The sequence below is a fragment of the Chroicocephalus ridibundus genome, chromosome 9 (genome assembly GCF_963924245.1).
Source record: "Chroicocephalus ridibundus chromosome 9, bChrRid1.1, whole genome shotgun sequence".
Lineage (NCBI taxonomy): Eukaryota > Metazoa > Chordata > Aves > Charadriiformes > Laridae > Chroicocephalus > Chroicocephalus ridibundus.
This window is the reverse complement of record NC_086292.1, coordinates 15,624,023-15,650,065: the sequence shown is the minus strand read 5'-3', so window position 1 is coordinate 15,650,065 and position 26,043 is coordinate 15,624,023. Positions and strand designations below refer to the sequence as shown.

At 37.7% G+C, this 26,043-nt stretch overlaps 1 protein-coding gene across 3 annotated transcripts in view; it reads left to right on the top strand.

The window, feature by feature from the left end:
- The window catches only part of RPS6KA6 (ribosomal protein S6 kinase A6), a 41,704-nt gene extending 21,057 nt beyond the window's left edge, over positions 1-20,647 (top strand). The window contains exons 7-22 of one of the 3 annotated variants that reach the window (XM_063345911.1): positions 616-722; positions 1,000-1,037; positions 2,753-2,895; positions 3,707-3,777; positions 4,983-5,071; positions 5,522-5,586; positions 9,231-9,333; positions 10,658-10,782; positions 11,084-11,209; positions 11,788-11,877; positions 12,482-12,640; positions 13,092-13,253; positions 13,652-13,728; positions 15,431-15,548; positions 17,457-17,597; positions 18,466-20,647. In XM_063345911.1, coding sequence (XP_063201981.1) covers positions 616-722; positions 1,000-1,037; positions 2,753-2,895; positions 3,707-3,777; positions 4,983-5,071; positions 5,522-5,586; positions 9,231-9,333; positions 10,658-10,782; positions 11,084-11,209; positions 11,788-11,877; positions 12,482-12,640; positions 13,092-13,253; positions 13,652-13,728; positions 15,431-15,548; positions 17,457-17,597; positions 18,466-18,591 — 1,740 coding nt within the window. In that variant the 3' untranslated portion in view covers positions 18,592-20,647. Of the gene's footprint in view, positions 1-605; positions 728-999; positions 1,038-2,752; positions 2,896-3,706; positions 3,778-4,982; positions 5,072-5,521; positions 5,587-9,230; positions 9,334-10,657; positions 10,783-11,083; positions 11,210-11,787; positions 11,878-12,481; positions 12,641-13,091; positions 13,254-13,651; positions 13,729-15,430; positions 15,549-17,456; positions 17,598-18,465 lie in introns of all 3 variants that reach the window. The other 2 variants (XM_063345910.1, XM_063345912.1) reach the window with 2 other exon arrangements.
- The last annotated feature ends 5,396 nt before the right edge of the window (positions 20,648-26,043 follow it).

Genomic DNA, 26,043 nt, shown 5'->3' with positions numbered 1-26,043 from the left:
AGAAGCAACCTGTTGAGTATTTAGGATAGAAATGCATCTCTCAAATGCTCTACATGCAATGTCAGTTGGTTTTTCAGTATCTCACTAGGGTTCTTCACATTTCTTTTTCTAAGCGCAGAGTAGGTTCTTCAACACTCATTGCAAATTTTCATGTCATTGTTATTTTCACCAAAGTGTTTTATTTTGCATACTTTTTTTTTAACTACATCTGCCTTTTTTTCCCTAAATATTGGTAATGTGAATTCACAGAGACGATACAGCAGTCCTGTATTAAATTTTATGATGCAGTGGAAAACAGTCTGTGTAGGATTGTGGCAGAAGGAGTGCTGATGGTCAATAACATCAAATATAATGGTTTATTACCTTAAAAGTTAGCTAATTCTCTGCAACATTTGCTGATGTTTTTGTTTAAGTATTGCAGGTAGTTCTTGTGCGTACTTGATGATTAGTCTATATTAGCATATCATTTCTGTTAGGTGAATTCATGAATTATGAGTTCACAAGGTACTTCTAAAACTTATTTTGAAATTTAGGCAGACAGGAGTATTTTTTTTAGATTGCAGTTTTAAAAACTGAAGACAAGATCAGAAGGTAAATCTATACAGTTCTTATTAGGTTATGTTTACAGAGGAAGATGTGAAATTCTACCTCGCAGAACTGGCCCTTGCTTTGGATCACCTTCACAGCTTGGGAATTGTATACAGGGACCTGAAGCCAGAAAAGTAAAGTAAAATGTATTTTACCACTATTACGTGTATTTTGCTTGCTGCTTTGCATTTTCTGCTATAGTGATGTAAAAAAAAAAAAAAAAAATTTTTGTTAGACTATGTAAATAAACATAAAATGTAAAAAATATACCTGTGATTTAAATGAAGTAATACTGGCTTGTTAATTTAATGATGGAAGTTGTAGATCAAAATTGCTAATTATTATATTTTAAATGTTGTATGTAAATGTTCCTCTTTATGTGTATTGGTGAATGTGAATTTTAATTTTCAGCATTTTGCTTGATGAAGCAGGACATATCAAGTTAACAGGTAGGTAATATTTATTAGTATAGCACTTCCTGAATATATATTTATAAGCTTTTAGTTATAAGCCTTAGATATAGTGATGGCTGGAGTATGTGCAAGCCACTATTTAGCTGTTTAAATTTTTTTTTTATTGGACAGACTTTCTGTAATAAATCTGTATATCTGTATCCCTTCCCTATATACTGATTCTATATAGAGTATTAAATACTTTTATTGAAGTACTTTAGATAATGAGAGACTGTATCTGATGGGTTTTGTCTTTTATTAGATCCTGATGTCCATGTAGGTTGCATTGAAGTTAGTTTTCACGTTGGCTAATATTTGCATGGCTCAAGCTGCAGAGTTAGCAGCAATATTACTGTAAAGTGCAGATCCTAATTGCAGTGGTTAAAATAGAAGAAATGTAGTTGAAAATACAAGACCAGACACTGAATTGTTGGGTTTTTTTTTAAGGAATTTCAGTTCAGGTGGTGGTGTTTTAGTAACTAAAGCTATCCAAAATTCAGGTTAGAAAGTAAGCTGTATCAACATTTACTGTCAAATGCCTTTTAGGTGAAGATAAAGAGGTCATAGACCCAGGGTAAAAGTTGCTGTCTGCGAGACTTTTAAAAGGGAGCGTAGTTGCTTTTGGTATAAAAAGATTTTTAGTGCACAGTAACACTTCTAAAATACTACTTTTTCTTGCGTTCTGGTTTATCGCTTTTAAATGCATGTAAAATATGCATATTAATTGTTCCTCATAGAACACTTTTCTGCAATATTCTAGGAAGTGATATATACAAAAGCCTGTGACTATTTGGAAATTTCTGAAAGCTTTAAGTTACGCTTAAGGTGATACTTTTGTATTGTAATTTCATTATAGATTTTGATCTGTAGCTATTGCTATTGGATTCCAAGAAAGAAGTGTGTTAAACTCTCAAAGATTTGATGTAATAATGGGAATCTTGTTTATAATACCCATAATTTTTAAAATTCTGCATAATATATTTAAATCACATTCAATCCTAACATTCTCACTTCCTTCTGAAAGTGGAAAGAATAATTGATGGGATTATTGATTAGCAGTCATTAACCCTTTGGAAAAAGGGATGCTTGAGAGCCCTGTCTTGAGAGTTGTGCTAATAACAAGGACGTGTATATTCAATGGCAGTGTTCAAATGGGGGGGGAGGAAGTGTTCTGGGAGTCAAGTGAGCAAATATGCGAGACTCTTCACAGAACTTGAGTCAGGTTGTCTTATATAACAACACTATTTTTAGTCTGCTTTTATTTATTCATCATTCAGTAATACTAGACTGTGCAGACTGTTCTCTTTGAAACCCATTTTTACTTGTATCCGGGTTTTTTTTGTGAATAAAGCAGGCAGTAAACAGAGAAAATTAGAATTTTGGATTATTCTAAGGCTATAAATGTGTAATATTTCAAATATTGAGTAGTAATAGTTTTGAGTAGTAAAGTTGATGGCTAACCATCAATTTAATATGACTTATAAAATGGTTTTGGTGGTATGTAGTAACCTAAATGTCAGCAGTATCTCTAGATACCTGCAGCTTCTTGTTTCATGAAGAGCTAGGATAATCGCATAATAGTCCTGAAAGCAAACAAAGAAAATCTGTCAACGCTTTAATTTTGAAATTCTGTATACGGTTTTATTTGTGTGTTGGTTTTTTTTTTCCTGAAGTTCTTTACTGGCTATATTCTTGTAATGCTGTTGTTGTAGACTTTGGACTCAGCAAAGAATCAGTAGATCAAGAGAAGAAGGCCTATTCTTTCTGTGGTACTGTAGAATACATGGCACCTGAAGTAGTAAACAGGCGAGGGCACAACCAGAGTGCTGACTGGTGGTCCTTTGGTGTTCTCATGGTACTGTATGCTTCGTTGCTTACCTTGCTTAAGGTCACAAATACACTGCATATGTCTAAGTGAATGTGAAATAACGTAGTTAGAATAAGCTTGTCCAGATCTGATTATGAATGTCTGGGTAAGGGGAGGAGAGAATTCAGTAGTTGAATTGTTGGGAAACATCAACTTAATGGAATAAAACTTCTTTTTGTCTGTTTAGCCCTGTAAGGAGTACTTATCAGGAACCACAAAAATCATACATGTAGTTAGTCCTTTAGAACAGTGTAGTCAATGTAAAACTTAAGTTTGTATATTTATTTTGCATGATACTTGATAGCTAAAGAAAAAATTCAAGACTTGGCTTGATGGAATATTAATTGCATTTTTGTAAGAGTAAGCCTGTTGAAGGAATACTGGAGTGGAGCAGTGAAATAAGCCATTAGCTACTAGCACTTAAGCCTTTGCTGTGGTGTGTTAGAGCATCGGGCTGAAATATGCATATTGACATTAAAAGTAAAGTACTGTTCTAGAATTTATTCTTCCTGTTTTCATAGTACAGCAATACCTAAAACTAGGTTAACGGAGGAGATTTTTCTTACTTTAAAGTAGCTTATGGATGTAAAATACTCCTATATCATCGTTACGTTGCACTCGACGCCTATGTAAACAGATTAAAACAAAGCTTTACATTTGTGAAGTTTTCCAGTTAATCTCTTAAAAAGCCCAAGGAAGTGTGTCTAATATAGCAGTAAGGAACAATACAGTACTTAACACTTTGTTTGATCAATTGGGGGAAGAAATGTTGATTTAGATTAACATTTGTTCTTTTCAGTTTGAAATGCTTACTGGTACACTACCATTTCAAGGTAAAGATCGAAATGAAACTATGAATATGATACTGAAGTAAGTATAATCTTCTTACTTTATGAAAAGTCAGAAAATGTAATTTTTAAACATGTTTTAACAGCTTGTTATAACTTCTTATGCTTGGAGAGCATTAAGTTAGAACAGAAACAAAAAAAGCCAAGCCCCGCCCTCAGGGTTTAGATCACGGACCATGCAAATACTGTGAAGTGTCTGCAGGAGTTATAATCTTAGGGATGGACTTGTATTTTCATTGTAGGTGTATGATAAAGATAAAAACAGTACAGTGAATTAGAACAGCATTATTTACCACTCATGTGGTTATGCTCTCTTGCTACTGTTACAGCATACCTTATTTTGTAAGCAGTAGTTAATCAGGTGTTGCTTTGTGTACGCCTATATGGAGAGTGCACGTACATGCTTGCATTTTTCATATTAAATCACTTCAGTTACAGCAGAAGCTGTCTAACAAGACAGACTGGGTAAACTGGTGATTAGTAAGTGAAGTTGTTGGGCAAACATGTTCTCATCTTCATTTGTGCTTAGCTAACAAAGAATTTCCTTTAGACCACATGCAGAGCCTTGGGCTGTCTGAGGGGGTGATAGGGGAGGGGGTGAGAGAGGAGCTCTGTTCTTGCCAACATTTGATCAATTTGGCCAACATTTGTTCAAACCAACAGTTTGAACTTACCCTGGGTATGAGTTTCTAGTGATATCACCTGTGAAAGTGGATGGACTAGATCACTTGCCTTAGTGTAATTGTTTTCATAAAATAAGATTGGTAAAGTCAGTAAGCTTTTACGTGATGGTTTAATGAGATACTTCTTGAGGCTCTTGCTTCAAGAGGAATATTAGCAATCACTTCAGGGGCAAGTAATCTGGGATTCGGTGAGTCTCTTCTGGCGTTGATTCTGGTAGAGGTATTTTGGTGATAACTTACTGGTGACATGAAGATACCTTTAAAAATACATATTTCTGAGATAATTGTTCTACTCTATTTTAGCCTAAAGCTTGTTCTGGGGACTTGGGTGGGGGTTGGGATTTTTGGTCTCACATGAGGGTTTTTGTTTGTTTTTGAAAACCTTTCGTACAATGTGTATCTTAAAAGCTGATGAATTAAATGTGTACACTCTACAGAACTTTGGAATATATCCTTGATGCATCAAATTGTGCAGTGAAGTCTATGTAGACAATTTTTAGTAAGATACGTTTCTTCCTCTTACTTGTTCTCTGTTTTCCTTTAGAGCAAAACTTGGAATGCCTCAGTTCCTCAGCCCTGAAGCACAGAGTCTTCTGAGGATGTTGTTTAAAAGGAACCCATCAAATAGATTAGGTTGGTCCATTTATTTGGATCTTTGAAATAAAAGTAGTTGGGTTGAGTTGATTACTTCAAGTAGTTGCTAGAGACTCTCAAGCTCCAGGTGGTCAGTAAGATTTGGGTTTAGATACCATTTCTTGTTAGCTTGGATTGTGACTTCCTGGGTTTAGCTAAAGAATGATTACTTTCTTCAACCAGTGATTTTTAGCAGTGAACCAAAGCTTTGGCTGTCTGAGCAAAGAATATTGACTCTCTGTATTTATGGGCTTCTTGTACTCTGTTTGCCTCCCTGATGAGGTGTACGGTACTTAATGGAGTATTTTACATCCTTGGAATATTTCTGTATTTAGAGTTCCCTCAAATAACCAAGTCTATGCAAGCTTTCTAGAAATGAACTAATTTTTAGTGTAATCTTCTTCAAAGGCTACCTGAAAGTGTTTTAAATACAGTATTTTCTTTCTTCAGGAGCTGGTTCAGACGGAGTTGAAGAAATCAAAAGACATCCTTTTTTTTCTACTGTTGACTGGAATGTAAGTACAAAATTATCTGAATGATAAAGCTGTTTTTAATTTTTCTGTGTTGTAGCATTATAGGTATTTGCATCTGAATAGGGCACAATAAACACTGCAGTACTGCTGACTGTTACGTTCTGGCTTCTACTGTTATCTTACTTGGCATCTGGAGCTGTAGTATCTATGGTATAGAGTATTAATTATATATTGTGCATTTAGTTCTTAAATAATTGAGTTGCAGCATTTCAAAGCTTTAATTGTCTGTTAGAGCATTTGTAGTTGGGAAAGGATGCTGGTGTTCCCTGTGTGCAAGAATCCTGCTCTTCAGTGTCTGTCTAGTGCTTCCATGCGGAGCACACAAACTCACTGTGACTGTAATTCACTTTGACTTCTGTCTAGTTACCCACAGCACGTTCCTATTTTATCAGTCATACTGCATTCACAGTTGAAATATTGACTCTGGTGCTCTGAGATGATCAGAAGTCGGTACGATTTCATGATTGCTTCCTTAAATTTTTAACAAGCACCTTGATGCTTTTCTGCTGCAGTTCCCTGAGCTTTTCAGATGTGTTTCCCAGAAACATTCAGAAAACTAAGATGCTCTATATCAAATAAATCCACTCTGAAAACACTCCTTTGCTAGAATACCTACAAATGGATAGACACAAAAAATAAGATGTTGCTGTGCTGACAGGACTACCTGCAATGCTAGCCAGTACTGTGCTCAACTCTTTCTTTAAAGCCTGTCGCCATTATCCTTCTCTTTATCTCCTTTATTTACTTCTGAAAAGGTGGTTTTCTAGCTATGTTTATGCATCTACCATAGAGTCCTGATTAGCAAGTAGAGTTTTCAGTAAAAGCAAAACCTCACAGTTTTATGTGAGTACAGTTCAGAAGAGAAGGCTATGTTATTATGGCTTGATTATCTACTTTTTTAACAGACTCATATTGAAATAAATACCAGCAAGGTATTAGTTTTAATCCATTCCCTCTAGTCCTACCATTGCCCGACATCCTAAAAAGTCCCTCACCAGCTTTCTTGTAGGCCCCCTTAAGGTACTGGTAGGCCACTATAATGTCTCCTCGGAGCCTTCTTTTCTCCAGACTGAACAACCCCAACTCTCTCAGTCTGTCCTCATAGGAGAGGTGCTCCAGCCCTCTGATCGTCCTCGTGGCCCTTCTCTGGACACGTTCCAGCGCGTCCATCTCTCTCTTGTAGTAGGGGCTCCAGAATTGGATGCAGTACTCCAGGTGGGGTCTCAGGAGAGTGGAGTAGAGGGGGAGGATCACCTCCCTCGACCTGCTGGCCGCACTTCTCCTGACGCAGCCCAGGACACGATTGGCTTCCTGGGCTGCTAGTGCACACTGACGGCTCATGTTGAGCCCCTCGTCCACCAGCACCCCCAAGTCCTTTTCTGCAGGGCTGCTCTCAAGCCAGTCACTGCCCAGCCTATGTCGGTGCTTGGCATTGCCCCGACCCAGAGGGAGGAGCTTGCACTTGGTCTTGTTGAACTTCATGAGGTTGGCATGGGCCCACCTCTCCAGCCTGTCAAGGTCCCTCTGGATGGCATCCCTTCCCTCCAGCCTATGAGCTGCCCCACACAGCTTGGTGTCGTCGGCAAACTTGCTGAGGGTGCGCTCTATGCCACTGTCCATGTTGCTGATGAAGATGTTAAAGACCACTGGTCCCAGTACTGATCCTTGAGGGACTCCACTTGTCATTGGCCTCCACTTGGACATGGACCCATTGACAGCCACTCTTTGGGTGCAGCCGTCAAGCCAATTCTTTATCCACTGAATTGTCAGTCCATCAAACCCATATTTTATCAGCTTGGAGACCAGGATGTCATGCGGGACAGTGTCAAAGGCTTTGCTCAGGTCCAGGTAAATGACGTCAGTTGCTCTCCCCTTGTTTATTGATGTTGTGACCTTCTCATAAAAGGCCACCAGGTTTGTCAGGCACGATTTGCCCTTGGTGAAGCTGTGTTCATTGTACCCAATCACCTGTTATTCTTCTGCCTCAGCAGTGCCTCCAGGAGGATCTGCTCCATAATCTTACCAGGCACGGAGGTGAGACTGACTGGCCTATAGTTCCCTGATTCCTCCTTCTTTCCCTTTTTGAAAATGGGGATTATGTTTCCCCTTTTCCAGTCAGTGGGGACTTCACCAGACTGCCATGACTTTTGGAATATAATAGAGAGCGGTTTAGCAACCTCATCTGCCAGTTCCTTCAGTACCCGTGGGTGTATCCCATCAGGTCCCATGGACTTGTTCACTTTCAGGTTCATCAGATGGTCATGAACCTGATCTTCACTTATGATGGGCAGTTCTGTCCAACCCCTGCCATTGTCTTCTGTGACTCCAGGAGTCTGGCTGGAGCCCTTGACAGTGAAGACTGAGGAAAAGAAGTCGTTGAGAACCTCGGCCTTCTCCATATCACTTGTCACCAGCTCCCCCGTTTCCTTTCTGAGGGGGCCTGCACTCTCCCTAGTCATCTTCTAACCATTAATGTACCTGTAGAAATTTTTACTGTTTCCCTTGATCTCCTTGGCTAGATTTAATTCTAACTGAGCTTTAGCTTTTCTCACCAGGTCTCTTGCTGTTCGGACAGCTTCCTTATATGCCCCCCATTCTAGCTGTCCTTTCTTCCACTCCTTATAAAGTTTCTTTTTGTGTGACACTTCTCTTTTCTTTTTTGTTCTTTTATTTTTTTTAATTTGACAGTGTTTTGTATTTATTTCACGATGGTGGTGTTGATGACCACTTCTGTATTGTATCTTGTTATTTCTTTGGGATGAATTCAGGTCCCTTTTCCTGGTGTGGTTTGTTTTGGTTTCTGGTTTTGTTTTTGTTTGGTTTTTTTAAATTGAAATACACTTCATCTTCTTGTGCAAGAAGATTAAATGAAAAGAAATGAAAAAAAAAAGTCTGAAAGGATGAGAGAAATGCCAAGAAAATGTTCTCAGAATGTCGTGAACTCTGCATGGGGCTTCAACGTCATTTGACATGAAATTTTCTGTTCCTTAACTGTAAATGGGACTAATTGCTGATTTGAGATCACTTGGACAATGCATTTTTCTAAAGCACGTTGAGTAAAGGAGAAAGAAAGGAGGAGCCATTGTTCTGCTCTCCCTTCCTTCCCCCTGTAGTAGATTAGGAAAAACCTGGAATTGAGTTCTGAGAATTGGCAGTTCCTTGCCAAAAGGGACAGGCCTGTTACTTGTGAGAGGTCTTTGTGACCCAGATTAGAAAGGCAAAGGCTGTACTCCATATCGTCCCTCTGGGGTGGGTTTTTCAGGGTGCTGGCAAAATAGCAGTGAACGAGGTCTGAGTTGATGATAGAAGGTAAGATGCACTGTGGCTGTTCCAGGTTCTTCTGAATAAGCCAAAGATGAACTAGTGGTGAGTAGCAGCCTGCTGTTGCAGTTGTAGAAGTGCAGATCTGTAGGTGAGGTGGATTCAGAAGAATGAGGAGAGAGATGTGTATTATTTGATTTGTTTGGTAACATTTCCTGTAGCATTTCAAATCAAAGGTACATGACAGTAACTCAGTCTTCCATATATGTTTGTGGATTTTTCCTTGCTATATATTATTCAGTCTTTCATAAAACCATGGAAGTTTCATTCACTCTTAATTATATGACTTTGTCATTCTACTTCAGAAACTGTTCAGAAGAGAAATTCAACCCCCATTTAAACCCGCTTCTGGAAAGCCAGAAGATACCTTTTGTTTTGATCCAGAATTCACAGCAAAAACACCAAAAGGTAATTGTGCGTGGTTATAGATTGGAGAGGTTCATGGGACAAGAGGGGGCAAATTAATGTTACAACAAAAAGCTTATGAAGAGAAAAAAGACAGTGACAAAATTAAAAGGAAAGCCTGCAACAGGGTTTCAGTACTGTGAAGGAGTACGTTCTCCTCAGTGGGTGCCTATTCTTTGAAATATTCTGCTAAACTTTGATTCACCAGCACCATCAACCAAAAATATTAACAGCTGAATTATGGTTTCTTGTTACGGTTTAAAGTCAGACATGCAGCGTTTGGGGGGAATTACTTAATACTGAAAGTAAACTAAATTTAATTCCAGCAGTGATTATTGTAATTATTAAAATTAAATCTTAAAACTAGCATTATGATTTTTTCATTGAGCTGTTCCCCTCACTACCCATGATGGATTTGACTTTACTTTTGAGAAAACGGTTATTCAAAGGTAGGGAAGGGTGGGTAAAATGTACAGTGGACTGGGCACTGTAACTACTAGGTCAGTTGCAAAGACATCTCAGTTTCAAGAAGCTGATGAAACTTTTATCTTTATCATTATCATTCTTTATCTTTTTCTTTTATCTTTATCATTATTTATCTTTTTTATCATTATTGTAGTATGGAAATTTCCAAGTAACTGAACTTGGAACAAAGACAGTTAAGTGCAAACACTCATTGCTCGGTATGCTTCAAGTTTAACTTCAGGGGGTTTTTTTAGTGATTTTTTTTCTTTACTGATGCATCCAACTTTTAAAACCACTTGTCATGTTTGCTTGGAGGTTGTCTATGGTTCTAGTAGGCTCCACACAATTATCAAGCTGTGCTTACTGTGAAATTTTAAACAGTGAATTCAGACGCGCACGTAATATAATCTGAGGAAAACTTTGATTCTAATTATTCAGTAGTATTACTAATTGAATATTCTTGTATTGCCTCACTTCTGCCTTGCCAGCAGCACATACGCCACTGAAGCAGCAAAATCGGTGGTTACTCTTCCTTGTGATGCAGTCCTTGACCATAAGACTATGATCTTTATTTCTTTCTCATAAGTAATGTTGTCCTTCAGTAAACTTCTTCCTAAGAACATGCGTTTGTCCCTTAGTTCCTGCAGCGTTTTGCAGTTGTAGATAAAACTCAAGAATACTTGCTTTGTGTGTGTTATTGACATAAGAGGAGAGAGATAACTGACTAGAAGTCTTGTTCAACATCTAGCATTGCCTTATTTGCTTCCCTTCCCTCAAAATGTTTCTTCCAATGTATCTCCTGAATGTTAAAAATTAGCCTTGCCAGGATTTAGCCACGCTAATCAAATGTGTACGCCACTAGATTCTCCAGGAGTCCCACCTAGCGCAAATGCACATCAGCTCTTCAAAGGATTTAGTTTTGTTGCAACTACTACTGTAGAAGATCATAAAATATCACCGCTCACCAATATACTGCCAATAGTACAGGTAATGTTTTATTTTGGGGGGAAACTTTTTTTTGACATGCCAAAGATTGACTAATATTTACTGTTTACAGTCTGTTCCTTTTTGGCTGGGGAGACCACTATAAAATGTGCATTAGTAAAATGCTTTCATGGGATATTTTTAAATTTTAAAAAGCAAGTCGCTGTTTGTCTGGAGGCAGAATGCAAAGGAGAAAGCATGGGCAAGCAGAAGAAGCTTTTCCTGTTGGAAACAGTATTATGGGAAGGAGCATCTTGTTGCTTTACTTGACAGCTTGTGTGTGTGTTGTTTTTTTTTTTTTAAGCAACTTCATGGAAACAGCGCACAGTTTACTGATGTATACGAACTGAAGGAAGATATTGGTGTTGGTTCCTACTCTGTTTGCAAGCGATGTATACACATAGCCACAAATATGGAGTTTGCTGTAAAGGTACTCTGAATAAATTCCACTGTGACAGTTCTGAAGCTATTGTGTAGTAGATCTTCAAATTTAAATGTGTGAATTTTCTTGTTACTATAGCTGTTTACATGCTGTGAGAAATGAAAAACAGTATTTTCTTCATTTGTTTAAATTGTGTATTGGCTTCTGTAGCTCTTCTTGTGGGTAAAGTTATGGCCTTGAAGAACTGGCTTTGCAGTTACAGTCTTGAAGCTTAAAAATATTGTATGATGATGAGCATGCCTGAAGTAAAATAAGAACAACAAGGGTGGAGCTGGATTGCAGGGAAGCAGTGGTGCTTCAGACAATCCATTGTATTTTCCTTGAACATTAGAGCAGAATAGACTGCATTAATGACACGGTGTTAACTGGTAGCAAGGATAGAGCAAGAAATGAATAAACACTGGGATGTGAAGCTGGAAGATGAATTAGTCATGATTAGTAAGAAGTAACGAACTCTAGGAAGTTTTTTTTATTCTGTTGTTGAAGTGAGAATATAAATTAAAAAAAATCTTTATTAATTAGACTTTGTTTAGCCAAGTTGTTTTTTCTGTTGCTATATTTTGCAGATAATTGATAAAAGTAAGAGGGATCCCTCAGAAGAGATTGAGATCCTCATGCGTTACGGACAACATCCAAATATTATTACTTTAAAGGATGTATGTACCTGTTTTTCTCTGCTACCTCTTATTACACAGTAGTCAATAAATAAATATAGATGTAGGGAGTTTATTGGAATTTATTAAATTTCTTTTACGTAGTAAAATATATTAGGAGAGCAGTACATATGGTAAAGTGTTGGGTATTTCAAAATATGACATTGTCCTGATATTAATTTGTTATAAATGCTGTTTAGTGAACTAGAAGTGAGAAATAACATAAAGGTTAGAAATGTCACATTTCCTCTTACTTCAAATGAGTAGCTAATGTGTTGGTAATCTGAATCTGAAAAAGCAGTTCCATGTTGTCCTGTGTATGCAAAGCGTCAGCAGCTAAAAACTGTCCATGGAGGGAAGAGCAACAGGGAATGGCAGGGCTACTCTCCTCTTACCATGGAAGTTTCTAGACTGAAAAACTTAATTCTGAATCTAACAATTTACTACCTCAGTGCTTTCTTATACTTCATGCTCTAAGGCTCCTGAATTGCAGAATTAAATTTTTGGGTTCCTGCTATTCGTGCTTTATGTTCATATGTGAAGAGGTGAACGATCTAGTCTGTAATTTTCATTTATATATGTATGTGCTTCTTAAACTTCTCATCAGGTGTATGATGATGGTAGATATATATACCTTGTCACTGAACTGATGAAAGGAGGAGAGTTGCTTGATCGAATTCTCAGACAGAAGTTCTTCTCGGAACGAGAGGCTAGTGCTGTATTATACACTATAGCCAAGACTGTGGACTACCTGCACTGCCAAGGAGTGAGTGATTTCTTCTATGACATAGCTGCTTTCACGTTTCTGAGCATTAACAAATGCCTTTTGTTATGTGCTTTGCTTGGCTTATTTTTATGGCAGAAGGGAAGAAGATTGCTGAGTATTTTATGACAAAGGTGAATAATATAAACAACTCATCCTCTTATTCTGGCAAGCCCTTTTGACTCTGCTTTTACAGTTCATGAAACAGCAGATACTTGTTCTCTTACACTTGTTGACAAATGGTTATGTTAGTTCCAGTTCCATTAAAAAAGCCTACTGGCTTGTATGACGTTACTTGAACTAGAATTTTTAGTTACTTGACAGTTGTATAATTGTGTAGAACTCTTAATGAGTATATTAATCTATAGAATAGTATTTATAAATTACAAATCATATACAAACAAATGTACATGCAACTTCTAAATGATAGATTTTAAAATTTCTTTGTTTAAAGGTAGTGCATCGAGACCTTAAACCTAGTAATATTTTATATACGGATGATTCAAATAATGCTGATTCTATCAGGATTTGTGATTTTGGATTTGCAAAGCAACTTCGAGGAGAAAATGGACTACTTCTGACTCCGTGCTACACTGCAAACTTTGTGGCACCAGAGGTATCTTAAGCTGCCATGTGCTTTCTCTATGCTGTTTTTGATGCATCAAGTACTTAAACTTTTTAGCAGTGTTCAAAAAAAAAAATTCTGCTAGTTTTGCTTAAGTATAATTATACATACTTCATAAACACTGGTGCATGTGTTTATAATTAACGTGCTTTAAAAATAGCAGAATCCACCCTCAAAAATGAGTTGTAAGCCTTTTGAGAATATTGAAGAGATGTTCTAGGAACAAGAAATATTGTTGATAGTTACTGTAACCTGTATATTGAAAAATAAATAATGAAACCTCTGAAATTTTCCGGGGATTGACTTAACCTTCCATAGGTGGTGTAATGGTATTGCTTTAGGGTGACTTCTTAATATATGAGAAGTCTTTAACATTCTTTGTTTTATAGGTTCTCATGAGACAGGGATATGATGCTGCTTGTGACATATGGAGCTTGGGTGTTCTTCTTTACACAATGTTGGCAGGGTGAGAAATATTTCTTAGCTTTTTTGTTTACCTAAAATTCCAGCATGCTGCATGAATCCATGCTTTCATTAAAATTGTAACATGTTACCTCACTGATTTGAATGCAGAATGACAAAGACACTGAAGTGGAACAGGAAGCTAAAGTAAATGCATACATAAACTAGGCTTATCTTCTGGGTAGGTTCAAGGCTTCTCTCTTTTATAGTGCATGACTGGGGGATGCCAAAGACTCTCCCCAGTTTCCAGGAGAGAATTTAGTCTGTGAAAGCATGTGGTGGTTTTCTTCCTTCTCCTTCTGCCTCTTGTCCCCTCCCCACCTTAGTACCCTTGTAGTCCACCTTCTTGTATCTCTTGCCACAGGCTTGACTCCTGGCCTTTTTGTAGAACGCACTGACTTAGTAACCTCTTAAGTTTTCTAAAACTCTAAACTTACATTAAGCACTATGAAATGCTTAGCGGCTGAATTATAAAAGGTTTTCTGAATTCTGCTCTAACAGAAAAATACCAGACTTTTTGTCTTATAGGTAAATACTATCTATTGGAAACTGTTCCTCTTGATAAATTTGTACTTCTACGTGTGAAATTACCACTACTGCTACAGTTCTGTCTTAAAAACTCAGATTGCTGTATGATTTCAGTGCAAGTATGCAGTTGTTGGGCAATACACTGCCTGCACACTTGAGAAACGTTGTCTGAACAAAAGGTATGGCAGGTCAAAAGTAGGGGGAGGAATGGTCCAGAATGAATTCCTGCCATTCTGTTTTGTTCCTCTTACGCTCATCAACTGAAAGATTAGAACTAGCTAGGTTCCTAAACCTCAATTGATGATGCTGGTTGATCTTTCTTCTATGCAGAGCTTTCAAAGTACTAAGATAGGATGTATGAAGCTTAATTATTATTGTTTGCAAGCTAATTTGAAATCTAAGGAGTATTATGATGTAACTACTTAATCTGAGTAAGATTTGGGTTTTGTAGTTAAAACTAACTTGGTACTAGCCAACGACCATAGGAGATGCCAGAACATTGTAATGCTCTTGATGTTGTTAAAAGGTGTATTTAAGTGGTTCAGATCAGTTTTCAGATTTGCCAGTTTAGTTCTTTTGAGTTCCTTGCAGTAGGATTTGTAGAAAGTAAGACAAATTTACAGGAAACCCTGTAAACTGTTATAAGCCTCCAAAACAAATGATCTTCTGGTTTAATGAGTGAAAAACTATCATGAAAATTTTCTTGTAGCCTTTCCCCAAATGATAGATGTATGTACATTGTGCCCATTCTCTGTCTAATTAAATGCACATACCCTAAACACAATATTACATCAGCTTTATTGGGCCATTCTGTTAGAGTACTGTTCCAGGTTTGGATTACTTTAGATGCTTTGGTAATCTAGCATAATTTGTGTTTATGAATCACTTCTATTTAACTTGAAAGTCTGCACTGATTAGAATGCATTGTTTAGATACTAACTGAAGACATTTTTTTTAGTCTGCATTTCCTGTTTATTCTACTTAATTAACCACAATTTTGGGGAAAAAATAGTTTTGAAGATGAAATGCTAATATAAGTAGTATGTAATAGTATATAGTGGGTTTCTGTCAGCAGTGGGATATCTACTTAGAAAGATTCATGAGACACTGCCAATTTCTTGCAGCTTCTTACCTATAACGAGGTGACGTTTTGTTATTTTTGCGTTTTCTTTCAACAGCTATACTCCATTTGCCAATGGCCCTAATGATACTCCAGAGGAGATCCTGGTACGGATAGGCAGTGGAAAATTCTCTTTAAGTGGAGGCAACTGGGACACTGTTTCAGATGCAGCAAAGGTGTAAATGTGTTTTGTTATTATATTTTCGTGGAATTCAAATGAACGTTTACTGAACTTTATTAAATAGACTAGTCTAATACAGTAGTTTGCTATTATTACCTGCAAACTTTATTCCAATGAGGTCACCTAGTCCCACCTCCTGCTCAAAGCAGGGTCAACTATGAGATCTGACCAGGTAGCTCAGGGCTTTATTCAGTCTGACTTTAGAAACCTCCGGGGATGGAGACTGGACAGCCTTTTTCACTGCTGGACTGCTGTAATGAGGAAAAAGCTCCTCCTAATTTCAAGCCAGAACATCTCTTGTTTTGCTTTGTCCTCTGTCTCTGTTCCTTTGACCATGCTGACAGTTGTCTTGGATGCCAGGTCACACTGGTAGTTCAGGTTCAGTTTGCTGTCTACCAAAACCTCCCAGTCCTTCTCAGCAAAGCTGGTCCCCAGACAGTCAGTCCCCACCCTGGACCTTGAGGACATTTTCTTCCTTTACAAGCGCAGGACTTTACATTTGTCCTTGCTGAATTTTGTGTGGCTCTGGTTAGCCCTTTACTCCATCCTGCCTAGGTCCCTTTGGACGGCTGCCCTGCCCTTGAACTCATTAGCTCTTTCCCCACGCCTCCAGTCTGGTGCCCCACTGCAGACTTGGCAAGAGTGCACTCTCTTCCTTCCCTCAGGTCACTGATAAAGATTTTAAATAAGGCAGGTCTCAGTATAGGCTTTTCTAATCATCACAGGTTTTTTATTCCTTGTTTTTATTGGACCAAAAGTAGATGTGTTTGTGGGATCCTTTAAATGGAAGGATGACTCTTTACAATTATCTGTTAGTGCTAGTAGCTAACTAGTTTTGTGTTAATAGGTTAATTCTTCTGTAGTGCAATTTCTTAAATGTCGTTCGATGCTGAAGTCATCAGGTCTTTTGTCTTTGTTAGTACTCTCAGAACCACCAAATGTATCTGTATATCTTGCCAAAAATCTTTATCAGCTGTATTATGCAGCTGTCCTTTTATTTAAAGACTGCATCTCTCATTGATTACTGCATGTGTTTTCTGGGTTTGGTGTTGGCCTGGTCTGTAGGTATCTTAGTCACCACCGTTACCTTTTATAACGCTTGGCATTAATATTAAATTTTTTCCTGATCCTTTGGAACTGCACTATTTGTTCATTTCAGTAGGAGTGATTCAGAATACTTGTTGGCTGATGCTATCTTAGCACAAGTAATTCACTTCTGTATTTTTAAGAATGCTTAACATTTTGTACCTAAAACAAAGGGAACATTCTGTCAGCTTGTTCATGTTTTGTGTTCTTTCAAGCTATTCCTGTTTCTGTTCTGTGCCCTTCCCACCCAGCTCTTCCTTTGACCAACGTTGCAATTAGTAGCTTATTTCTGATGCTTCTAAACAGGCAAAACCAAGTGTCCATTTCTGTTGGCTTTAGTCTTTATGTAGCTCCTCAAAGGAAAAATTCTTTGATAGCATATCACTATATATGAATTCAATTGTAATACGTAGTCAGCAGACCCCAAAATATGTAGTACAAGAGGAGAGACATTTGCAAATAACAGCTTTTTTCCATAAAATCTATCTGCTAAATTTTAATAGGATTTCTAGTCTTTTAAAGATTATAGAAAAAATAAATAAACTGAAATATGAAACACACAAATAGCAGTAAGTTTCTTTACAATAAAGGCTTGCTCTGTTAAACTGATTAAATAGTACAACACATTGTTTTCAGACTTCTGTGGTGTCAGGGCACAGAATGATCCAATTTATCTGCTGATTTGTGTGTGTGTGTTTGCATTGTGTTGATCCCTGCCACATAGGGTACTTTTTTCATCGCTGCCATAGTTAATGCTTTAGAGTCTGTATAAGGTTATTTTAACTGAATAATATGTGTGGTTTTCATTTTTCTCTAGGACTTGTTATCCCATATGCTTCATGTAGATCCACATCAGCGGTATACAGCAGAGCAAGTATTAAAACATTCGTGGATAGCCTGTAGGGACCAGTTGCCACATTATCAACTAAACAGGCAAGATGCACCACATCTAGTAAAGGTAAAACAACCTGTAGGCGGAATGTTGCTCTAGCTGGTGGATGCACAGTGAATTGGGTCACTTTTAGAGCTACAGGCAGAACTAGTTTTTCTTTTCTTTAGAAAAGAAATAGGCATTCTTCTGTTGTTCCTAGAACATACATATTTAAGTTACATAAGCAGACAAATTATTGGTAAACTAATCTTTCGAGGTGTTTTGTCTTCAAAAATTATGGTAGCTTTGGTCATATAGAAACCTGCTAACACAGTTGTCTGAGACTGAGCCTGCCACAGGTCTCCTAGCATTCTTATTCAAGAAACCTTTTGGGATTTGTTTCTATGACTGTATGACTGACTTATATTGTGCTTCCTAACATAAATTAATAAACTATGCTGCACTTTTTCCATTGGTATTTTCTGTGTGTGTTCTGTGTTTTTGACTTGTGACACACAAACATTCTGCTGTATGCAGGCATTTAAGTTGACTTGATTATTTTTAGTGGATTCCAAAACCAAGGACCTGTGATAGCCAGTCTTAATTGTGTTGTCTTCATAAGTCAGGACCCGAGTAGCCACTGAAGTGGCTGTATTTGATAAATTGATGCCAATGTTGCTTGGAAGATATTAATTCTGACCCACATTAAAAGGGTACTCCTACATCTAAGGAATGTGAAAGAAAAAGAAATGTCAGACACCCATGCTAAGAAACCTGGAGGATTCAGCAATAAGTTTGTTGTGTTTTTTTTTTTTTAAAAACAAACTTTAGAGAATGTGCATGACCTGCTATGAGTCCGTTTTTTGTATAGTTAATTAAGAATTTAATATTAAATCGCTTTATTTTCTGATAAAAATGACCTTTACAGCCTTTTATATGTTTCATTGTTCCCTAGGGAGCCATGGCTGCTACATATTCTGCACTGAATCACAAGACATTTCAGCCAGTGTTAGAGCCTGTTGCAGCTTCCAGTTTAGCTCAGCGACGGAGCATGAAAAAGCTAACATCAACAGACTTATAGATCCACTGGGACACCTTAGCAAACAGAAGCAAGGGGAAAATCCAATAAGTGGCTCTATTTTGCCTGACCTGTGATCAAAAGGCATCTATGGTTTCCTGCTACACTACTTGAATTCTGTAAAAGTCCTTTTTTTAAAAAGAAAAAAATCCACAGGTTCATACTGTGTTGTTTTACAGACCGTATCTGTTAAGTTAATTTAAACATCAGGTACACCATAATGAATTTCTCTACACTGTCCTTTAAGAGATCTGTTGCAAATATTATTTCACATTCTGTATAGTTTTGCTGGGTTCATTTAAAAAATGGTTTAGGGGACCGTTGCCAATGACCAAGTTGTACATAAAGTGTCAGTGTAAGTTTTCTTTTCTTCGCACCTTCAGACCCTGTTGTGAAGAATAAGTTCTTAATTTTGTAATTGGGCACTTAATTCCTTTAACTTTTTCATTACTATTATGAAAAGCTGACTAATGTATTGTGCCAGTGTTAAATGCATTAGTGTTAATTTGGAAGGTCTGTGTTTGCATGGTGCCAGTAACTGATAAGTTTATGTGAAAATACAAACAAAAGGGATGTGTAAGATTCCACACTTTACCCATAAACTTGATTTGATCACTCATGACCCAAAAAAAAAAGGTTAATTAACAAAGTTTTTGTTATTTATATTGTCTATCCATTTGTACAACGACTATGTTACTGTTTCCTCGGCAGTTGTTTCCACTGAAAATACCCAATATTAAGTTTATTTGGCATGTAAGACAAACTGACACTTTATTATAACAAACTTGGCACGTGGAGTTAACTTTTTATTTATTTGATTTTTATAGAACGTTGCTTCTATCTGAATCTCTTGCCGCATGTACAAATATTACAGAACATAAATGCAAAATTCTATTTGCCTAACTGTAGGGGTAGCTTGGGAAAATAAATAAGCCTTGCAGTGTGCCCAGATAAGGGAATTCTGACCAAGAAACTTCAGTTATGGACAAGTTACTGACAATATCTGCTTGCCCTCTCTGTCTTGATGTTAGGACTTCAGCTGTTTCTAAATGCTGTGATGGAGAGGAAATTAATTTCAGGGCCAGAATTATCTTGGGTTTTCTGACTCAAAACCAGCACTAACCACTAGTAGACTGGGAACTAATGCATTCAGAGATGATGAGCTTAAAAGTATTTTCAAAAGTTGTAGACACTACTGTGCAATTGTACTGTCATAGTAGGATGATATGCATTTTATATATATTAAGTATATTAGTGACCAACAGCTAGACTGTGAACAGTTACAGAATCCAAGTGACCAAAAATCAAATGTAGTTCAGACTGATTTGCCATCATTGAATTTCCCGTTTCAGATACATTTGGTAGCCAGTTGCGAGACACCAGTGATGGCAGAACTCGACATTTTGAGACAGGGGAAAAAAAAAAAGCTTTCAGGAGAATTCTGGCCCAGCTGCCGAGAGTGGCAGTAGTAACTCCGATCTTAAAAGGTAGAGGGTGCTGGCTGGTTTTTGCTTATACCTGTGAAGTACATGGTGGCATTGGAAGTACTATTAGGTAAGCTGCTTTCTTTTGTTGTGGTGGGGGAAGATGGAAATTATCTGGCCAAATAGTTAGGTATGAATATATGTAGATTTGAGACTTAATGAATATAGCAAACATAGGTGTGCTATTTGTATCATGGAGAACATACCCCATACTAAATTTCTTGAGTGTTTGATAGATGTTGGAAGCTTTAGGGGCCATTTGTGCCTAGTTTTGAGGTGCCTGTTTGAACCGCTTGAAAGCTTATCAAAGAACACAACTGCTTCCTGGAAAGCCTATTGTTTAGTACAAAATTTGCCCCTTATGCAGCTGGTTCATCCTTCTTTTCATTACTGAAGACCTTTGCCAGCGAGAATGCCTGTAAACCTCTTATCTGCAGTCTGTTGGTATAATTTTTTTGTAAATTTACAAATGACTGCCAGAAGAATTTGAATTCACTCTGAGGGGGGGGGAAAAAAACCCAAAACAAAGTGATAGAAATAAAGCCACCTTAGCCAAGGTCAAGGTATAATGTGGGTTGAAATGTACTAGTAAAAGCTGTGTTGGAGATAGAGGGTAATGCAAGGCGTGGAACACAACTAAAATGTCAAACTTGAATTGTCTTCAGCTTTCCCATAAGGTAGCAGCTGGTCTTTAATGGCTTTATTCATTAATCATTTACAGTGTTCATATTGGTATTTTCTTTTAGCTTGCTTAGAAGCACCACATTATAAGCACCTTAAAAGCATTTTGCACAAAAGCAGCTGAAGGTACTTAAGTTCTTCTCGGTGTGCAGCACAAAGGTGGTAAGAGGAAAAAGTACACAGACAAGATGGATATTCTGATTCTTCGCAAAGAACTTAAACCATCCCCTATGAAGTTATCCCTGCTGGTTTTATATCATTGCTAGCCTCTAGTGCAAATGGTACTGCTGGGGTTAAAGCAAGGTTTTAGTGACTGGGACATTACAAAATTTTATTATTACAAGGAAAACATATGGACAGAAACCTTTGTTATATCTGACAGGCTGGCCAGTGTATCCTGGTGTGCCAATTTTAATCATTAATTGTGGGGGGGGGGAGGTTCACTTGCTGTGAATATTTCAGCATATCAGTCTTTGAAACCTTTTTGGATATGCAGGGATACAAAAGAGTTCACTTGCAGTTTACTTTTATTTTATAGTATTCAATGATCATCATCTTTGTGATTCTACTCTTAGAATTTCTTGCATACTTCTCATCCTTTTTCAAACAGGTTTTGTTCAGTTAAGCAATTACGTAAAAGTAGCATGGGTGAAAGCTCATGAGTAATCAGTTAAATGTTTGAAATGGAAGAACACTTAGTTTGAATGTGCTCTTGGCTGGAGTGAAAGGTTAGTGTAAATTGTTTCGCTTTCATATCATCTCTGAACAGTTCAAGATTACAAACTAGTTCCAACTTTCTATCTTACTGATTTACTCTTTAAAAACAAAAAAGTTAAATTTTTACACAGGCTTATAATTACAAAGAAGTAGCTGTACATACTGTGTAGTAAGAGGAATTTCCAGAGAACTAATTAATATCTTAAATTATAGAATATTTTGGATATTGCTTCTGTTAATGCTAGCAGCATAGCTTCTACTCTGATGTTTGGTAATGGCAATTATAAATAAGTGCGAGTTCTCAAGTGCACATAGAGCCTGAGAGATTCTCACTAACGAGAGTAGACCCCCACAGACATCAGCTATAGCTGGAGCAAGCTCCTGACACGTTTTGCTGTTCTTTCATCCCTTTGATATCGCAATTTCTATCTTCAGTTATCCTTTTGATAAAAAGTGAGGAACTCTGTTGTATCCAAAAGCTATGCATCGATGTCAGCCAGTGGTGGGTGCATAATGAAGAGTGCCCGTACCCGAGAGCATTCCCATGGGTGGATTCATTTAAGCCACTGTTCTGTGGCTTGTGTAGTCTCAATGCTGTTGGTAGCATGTTGTGTGGTTTTTTTTCCCCCATTATGCTTAAAACTAGCAAATTCTCTTCGACCATGTGAAGAGCCTAAGGGGTAGGTGGTCGAAGCGTACTGTCCAGCTGAGGCCTATGTTGTGGTATGGTTTGAGTGTTCTCCTTGCATCCAGAACTCACCCGAGTCAGTCATATTGAGCTTGAATTCTGTCTTCCATGTTTTAATTCATTTTCCAAAGCTAATCTTAATATGTACAATAGTTAAAATTACTCTAGGAAACTTCAACAATTGGAAGTTACTTGCAATATACTTATAAACTGGCCATTTGCAGTGACAGATTGCTGCATCCAGTACTCAGCTCTCTGCCCTCAAATGTTACAATTAAAAAGTTGAGATACTTTGTAAGAATTGAGTTAAATGAATTACACAATGCTGTAGTAATTATCCTGATTAGTATCCATGAAATGAGGCTAAAACATCAATGCAAACATGGGGTTTTATGTACTTCTGTAGCACTTAAATTTTGTCAGTCCTGTTCAGAATTGGAAGTTTGCAAATGTTTGTGGGAGGGTAGGGAGGAGCAGGTTTTTCTTCCTCAAAGTTTTCAGAAGGCTTCTGAAGCTGTGATAATAGAGCCCTTATGTAATCCTGTGGGAGCTCTATGTGATTTAAAATAAAATAAAATAAAACTACTTGAAAATTGATTGAAAAACTTTCTGGGGGGTGTGTGTTGAAAACCTGTTGGTAAGACACTTCCGCTGTCATTCACACCGTACCTATCCTTCTGCATTAACACCCCTTTAATTAAGCACATTTTGAGTACTGTTTGACCCTACTTCAGTGTATTTTTTTAAAATGTTTACTCCCCCAAATTACGTCGTTTTTGATAAATCTACATTTTCCTTTGAGAATAGAAGAATTAATACAAATTTTAGAAAACCCCACATCTATTGTATAGCTAAAGCTAACTTGAGTTTTATAATAACTTACGTAATTAGAAGTCCCCCCCAAAATAATTGGTGACTGTTTTTCTTGAGATTTTTCCTATGTAATGAAAGCAAACTTTCTTTGAAAGCTTTGAAAGATATTTAATTGATGAAGTTTCTTAATAACTAAGATTTGGGCAATAGTGTATTACAAATAGCGAGTTTGAATAACGTTAAATCCTGTTTTGGGGCTTTTTTTTATGTGAGAACTGAAAAGATGCTCGAGGTAGATCTCCTTTGCAGGACAAAGTGTTCCTATTTTGTGTGTTTTGCATTAGGCTTATGAGCAGTGTCTGCTACGTAATTACATTGTCATAATATCCCAAGCACTTTGGCATCTTGCACTGATACTCTGATTAGAGCTAAAACTCTTCTGGCACGTGACTGGCTATAAATCTCAATTTACAAAAGGGCATTAATTGAAAACAGTGTGCAATGAATTACATGCTCTCTGAGGTACTTCAAAGATGAAACTATACAAAAGGTCCCCGTTATCAGATATTGTAACTGTCATTTCTTTCTCTAAGCATATTGTGGATTTTGTATCATATTGTATTTATTTCATTTAATTTTAAAAAAAATGTTTTCTTTAAAGCTCTGTATATATTGACATTAAAGTTTGCATTGTACTACGTCCTCTTCTTCTTGTAAGGCTGAATCTAGTAGTGCATTGTATGGTATGTTGTTCTTCTTTGCACTGTGCTGCTAAAAGATACTATTGCCTTGAATTACGACATGCCAAAGACAACCTCGAAATTGTATTTATTTTTGTTAAACTTTGTGAATATTGATAAAGGTACAGTTTTAAATAGCTGGCAGTTCCTTGAGTACTAGAATAAAAAGGTTGCAAATTCATAATATTTTATAATTGACAAAAAGCCATCATTTATGATTTGGAAGTTCATCACCTCTTTTTTAAAATTAATATAAAAACCAATGAGCAAACATTCCTAAATTAAGTGTACTGTGGATTGCATTATTTGGTAAACCTTGCCAAAAATTTCACATACATCAAGAGCTGTTTATAAATTTATACTCACAGTCAAGTGTTTCATGCCACACTTTCAATAAAACATACATTCACTGATAGGATTGATGTATTACTTCAGGGTGGGATGGATGATCTGCCTTCCGTATGTTTTTCAGGTACTTAGCTTTGGCTCTGTATATTAGGAGGAAATAATTTTCCTGCAAAGGTCTGGTCCTCTGAAAATACAGGCATGTAGGTAATGAATGAGAGTAATCACATTAAAAAGTGACCTGCCCACCTGGTCAGAGTTAAGTCTGTGCATCAGCATTTGCTGTGTGAGGTCTCAGGAGCTGTGTTAGGCAGCTCTGCCTCCTGACACCGCCTCGTCTCTGGATTTAAGCGGATAAATTGCTGCAGATCATTCAACTCTTCTGTCCTGTACGTGAACCATTACTGTGAAGTCAGATGTGGTTGATCTCCTCACTGGTAAGTGATGGAACAGCTCAGCGTGCAGCTAATAATCCCCATCACGGGACAAGAATAGGAGATACTTGCATGAAATTGCATTGGAGTTAAATTGCAATATCTGGACTTAAAATTCTATGGTATTTGGTACCTCGTATTGCTGCTTGTATTCAAAATGGGTTATGGATACCTTATTTTTCACTTACTCTGTCAGTCCAAATACACAGAAAGGATTTTTCCACAATTGTCTGAAGTAAGACCATCCCCTGGGTGATGTTTGCTCACATGGTGAAGCACTTCCAGGCCTGCCTGGGGGAGGAGTTGCCTGGGCCTGGGATGGCTCTTGCTGAAGGAAGGAGCTCTGAGGTCATCTGCAGATGAACCCCTCGGCAATTTGGGGAAGGATTAAGTGCTTCAGCATGGTTTGGGGTTTTTTTCCTGGTTTTTGGTTTTTTGGTTTAGTGGGGTTTTTTTGCCTTTTTTAATGTTTTCCATAATGAATTGGTAACTGAAATAGGGAAGAAAAAGCAGGAGCTAAATGGAGACAAAGGTTTTTGTGGCAGAGGGCTGTTCCATTGCCCCTGCCCAGTAGTGCTGGCCCACAGCATGCCTGGGGGGTTCCCGAGGCCAGGCCAGGGCTTGGCAGAGCAGTGGTGGTCCTGGTTCTGGGGAGTCCTCCCGCAGCTGGAGAGCGAACTGCACAGCTATGCCTGGAGCTGGACAGAGTGGGTGGCTGAACCATATGGGAGACAACATGTGAAAAAGTTTACAAGATGGTGGTGATTTCCTCAATTTCATTGAAGGTAGGCAGGAAAGAATAACCAAACTAGACAAAAAGTTTACTTTAAAATAATTTTAAAGAAAAAAAAAAAAGCCTTGAAAACCCCAAAGTCTCAGGCAGTGAGATCCCGTAGGTTGGTGAAGATGCTGCTGGGAGAAGAGACAAGGCATGGATTAGAAAACAACCAACCTTGCTCATCAGATGCCAGTGAGCGTTTTCAGAAACCAAGGACAGGGAGAGGCCGTGTGTTGGAAAGGAGACTTCGGATTGTGCCTTAATCACACCCTGCTTGTTTTGCTTTCCTGCAAATGTTGGTTCTCAGAAGCTTGTCCCCGTGATTCATCTCTGAAGCTTTATGACTGTAAGAGGCACCTTCCCACGTCTGTCTTTTGTGCCTTTATGGGGTAGAAAATGTTCTAAGGTGAAGAAAATGCTCTCAAAGATATTTAAAATATGCTTACTTCAGCTGAGTAGCTTTCCAGAGGTAGTCAGCAGATCAAGTTCACATCATCAACAGCTGTATTATCATGATGGACACCAAGGAACTGGGACATTGAGGAGACCGGGCTATGTTTTTCCTCGAGCATAACCTGTTCAGTGACAGACCCCGAGGATGGCGAGCAGGAGGTAAGGACTGAGACCACAGTTAAATGATACACTGGTCTTAGCAGAAATCATGAATTAAGAGCTCCTTTTAGACTGTTTGTTGTCTTTAAAGTGAAGGTTAAGATCTACTACGGAATGTGGTGCCCTTCTAGCAGGACGGCAGTGGGGCAGCATGTGTGCCATC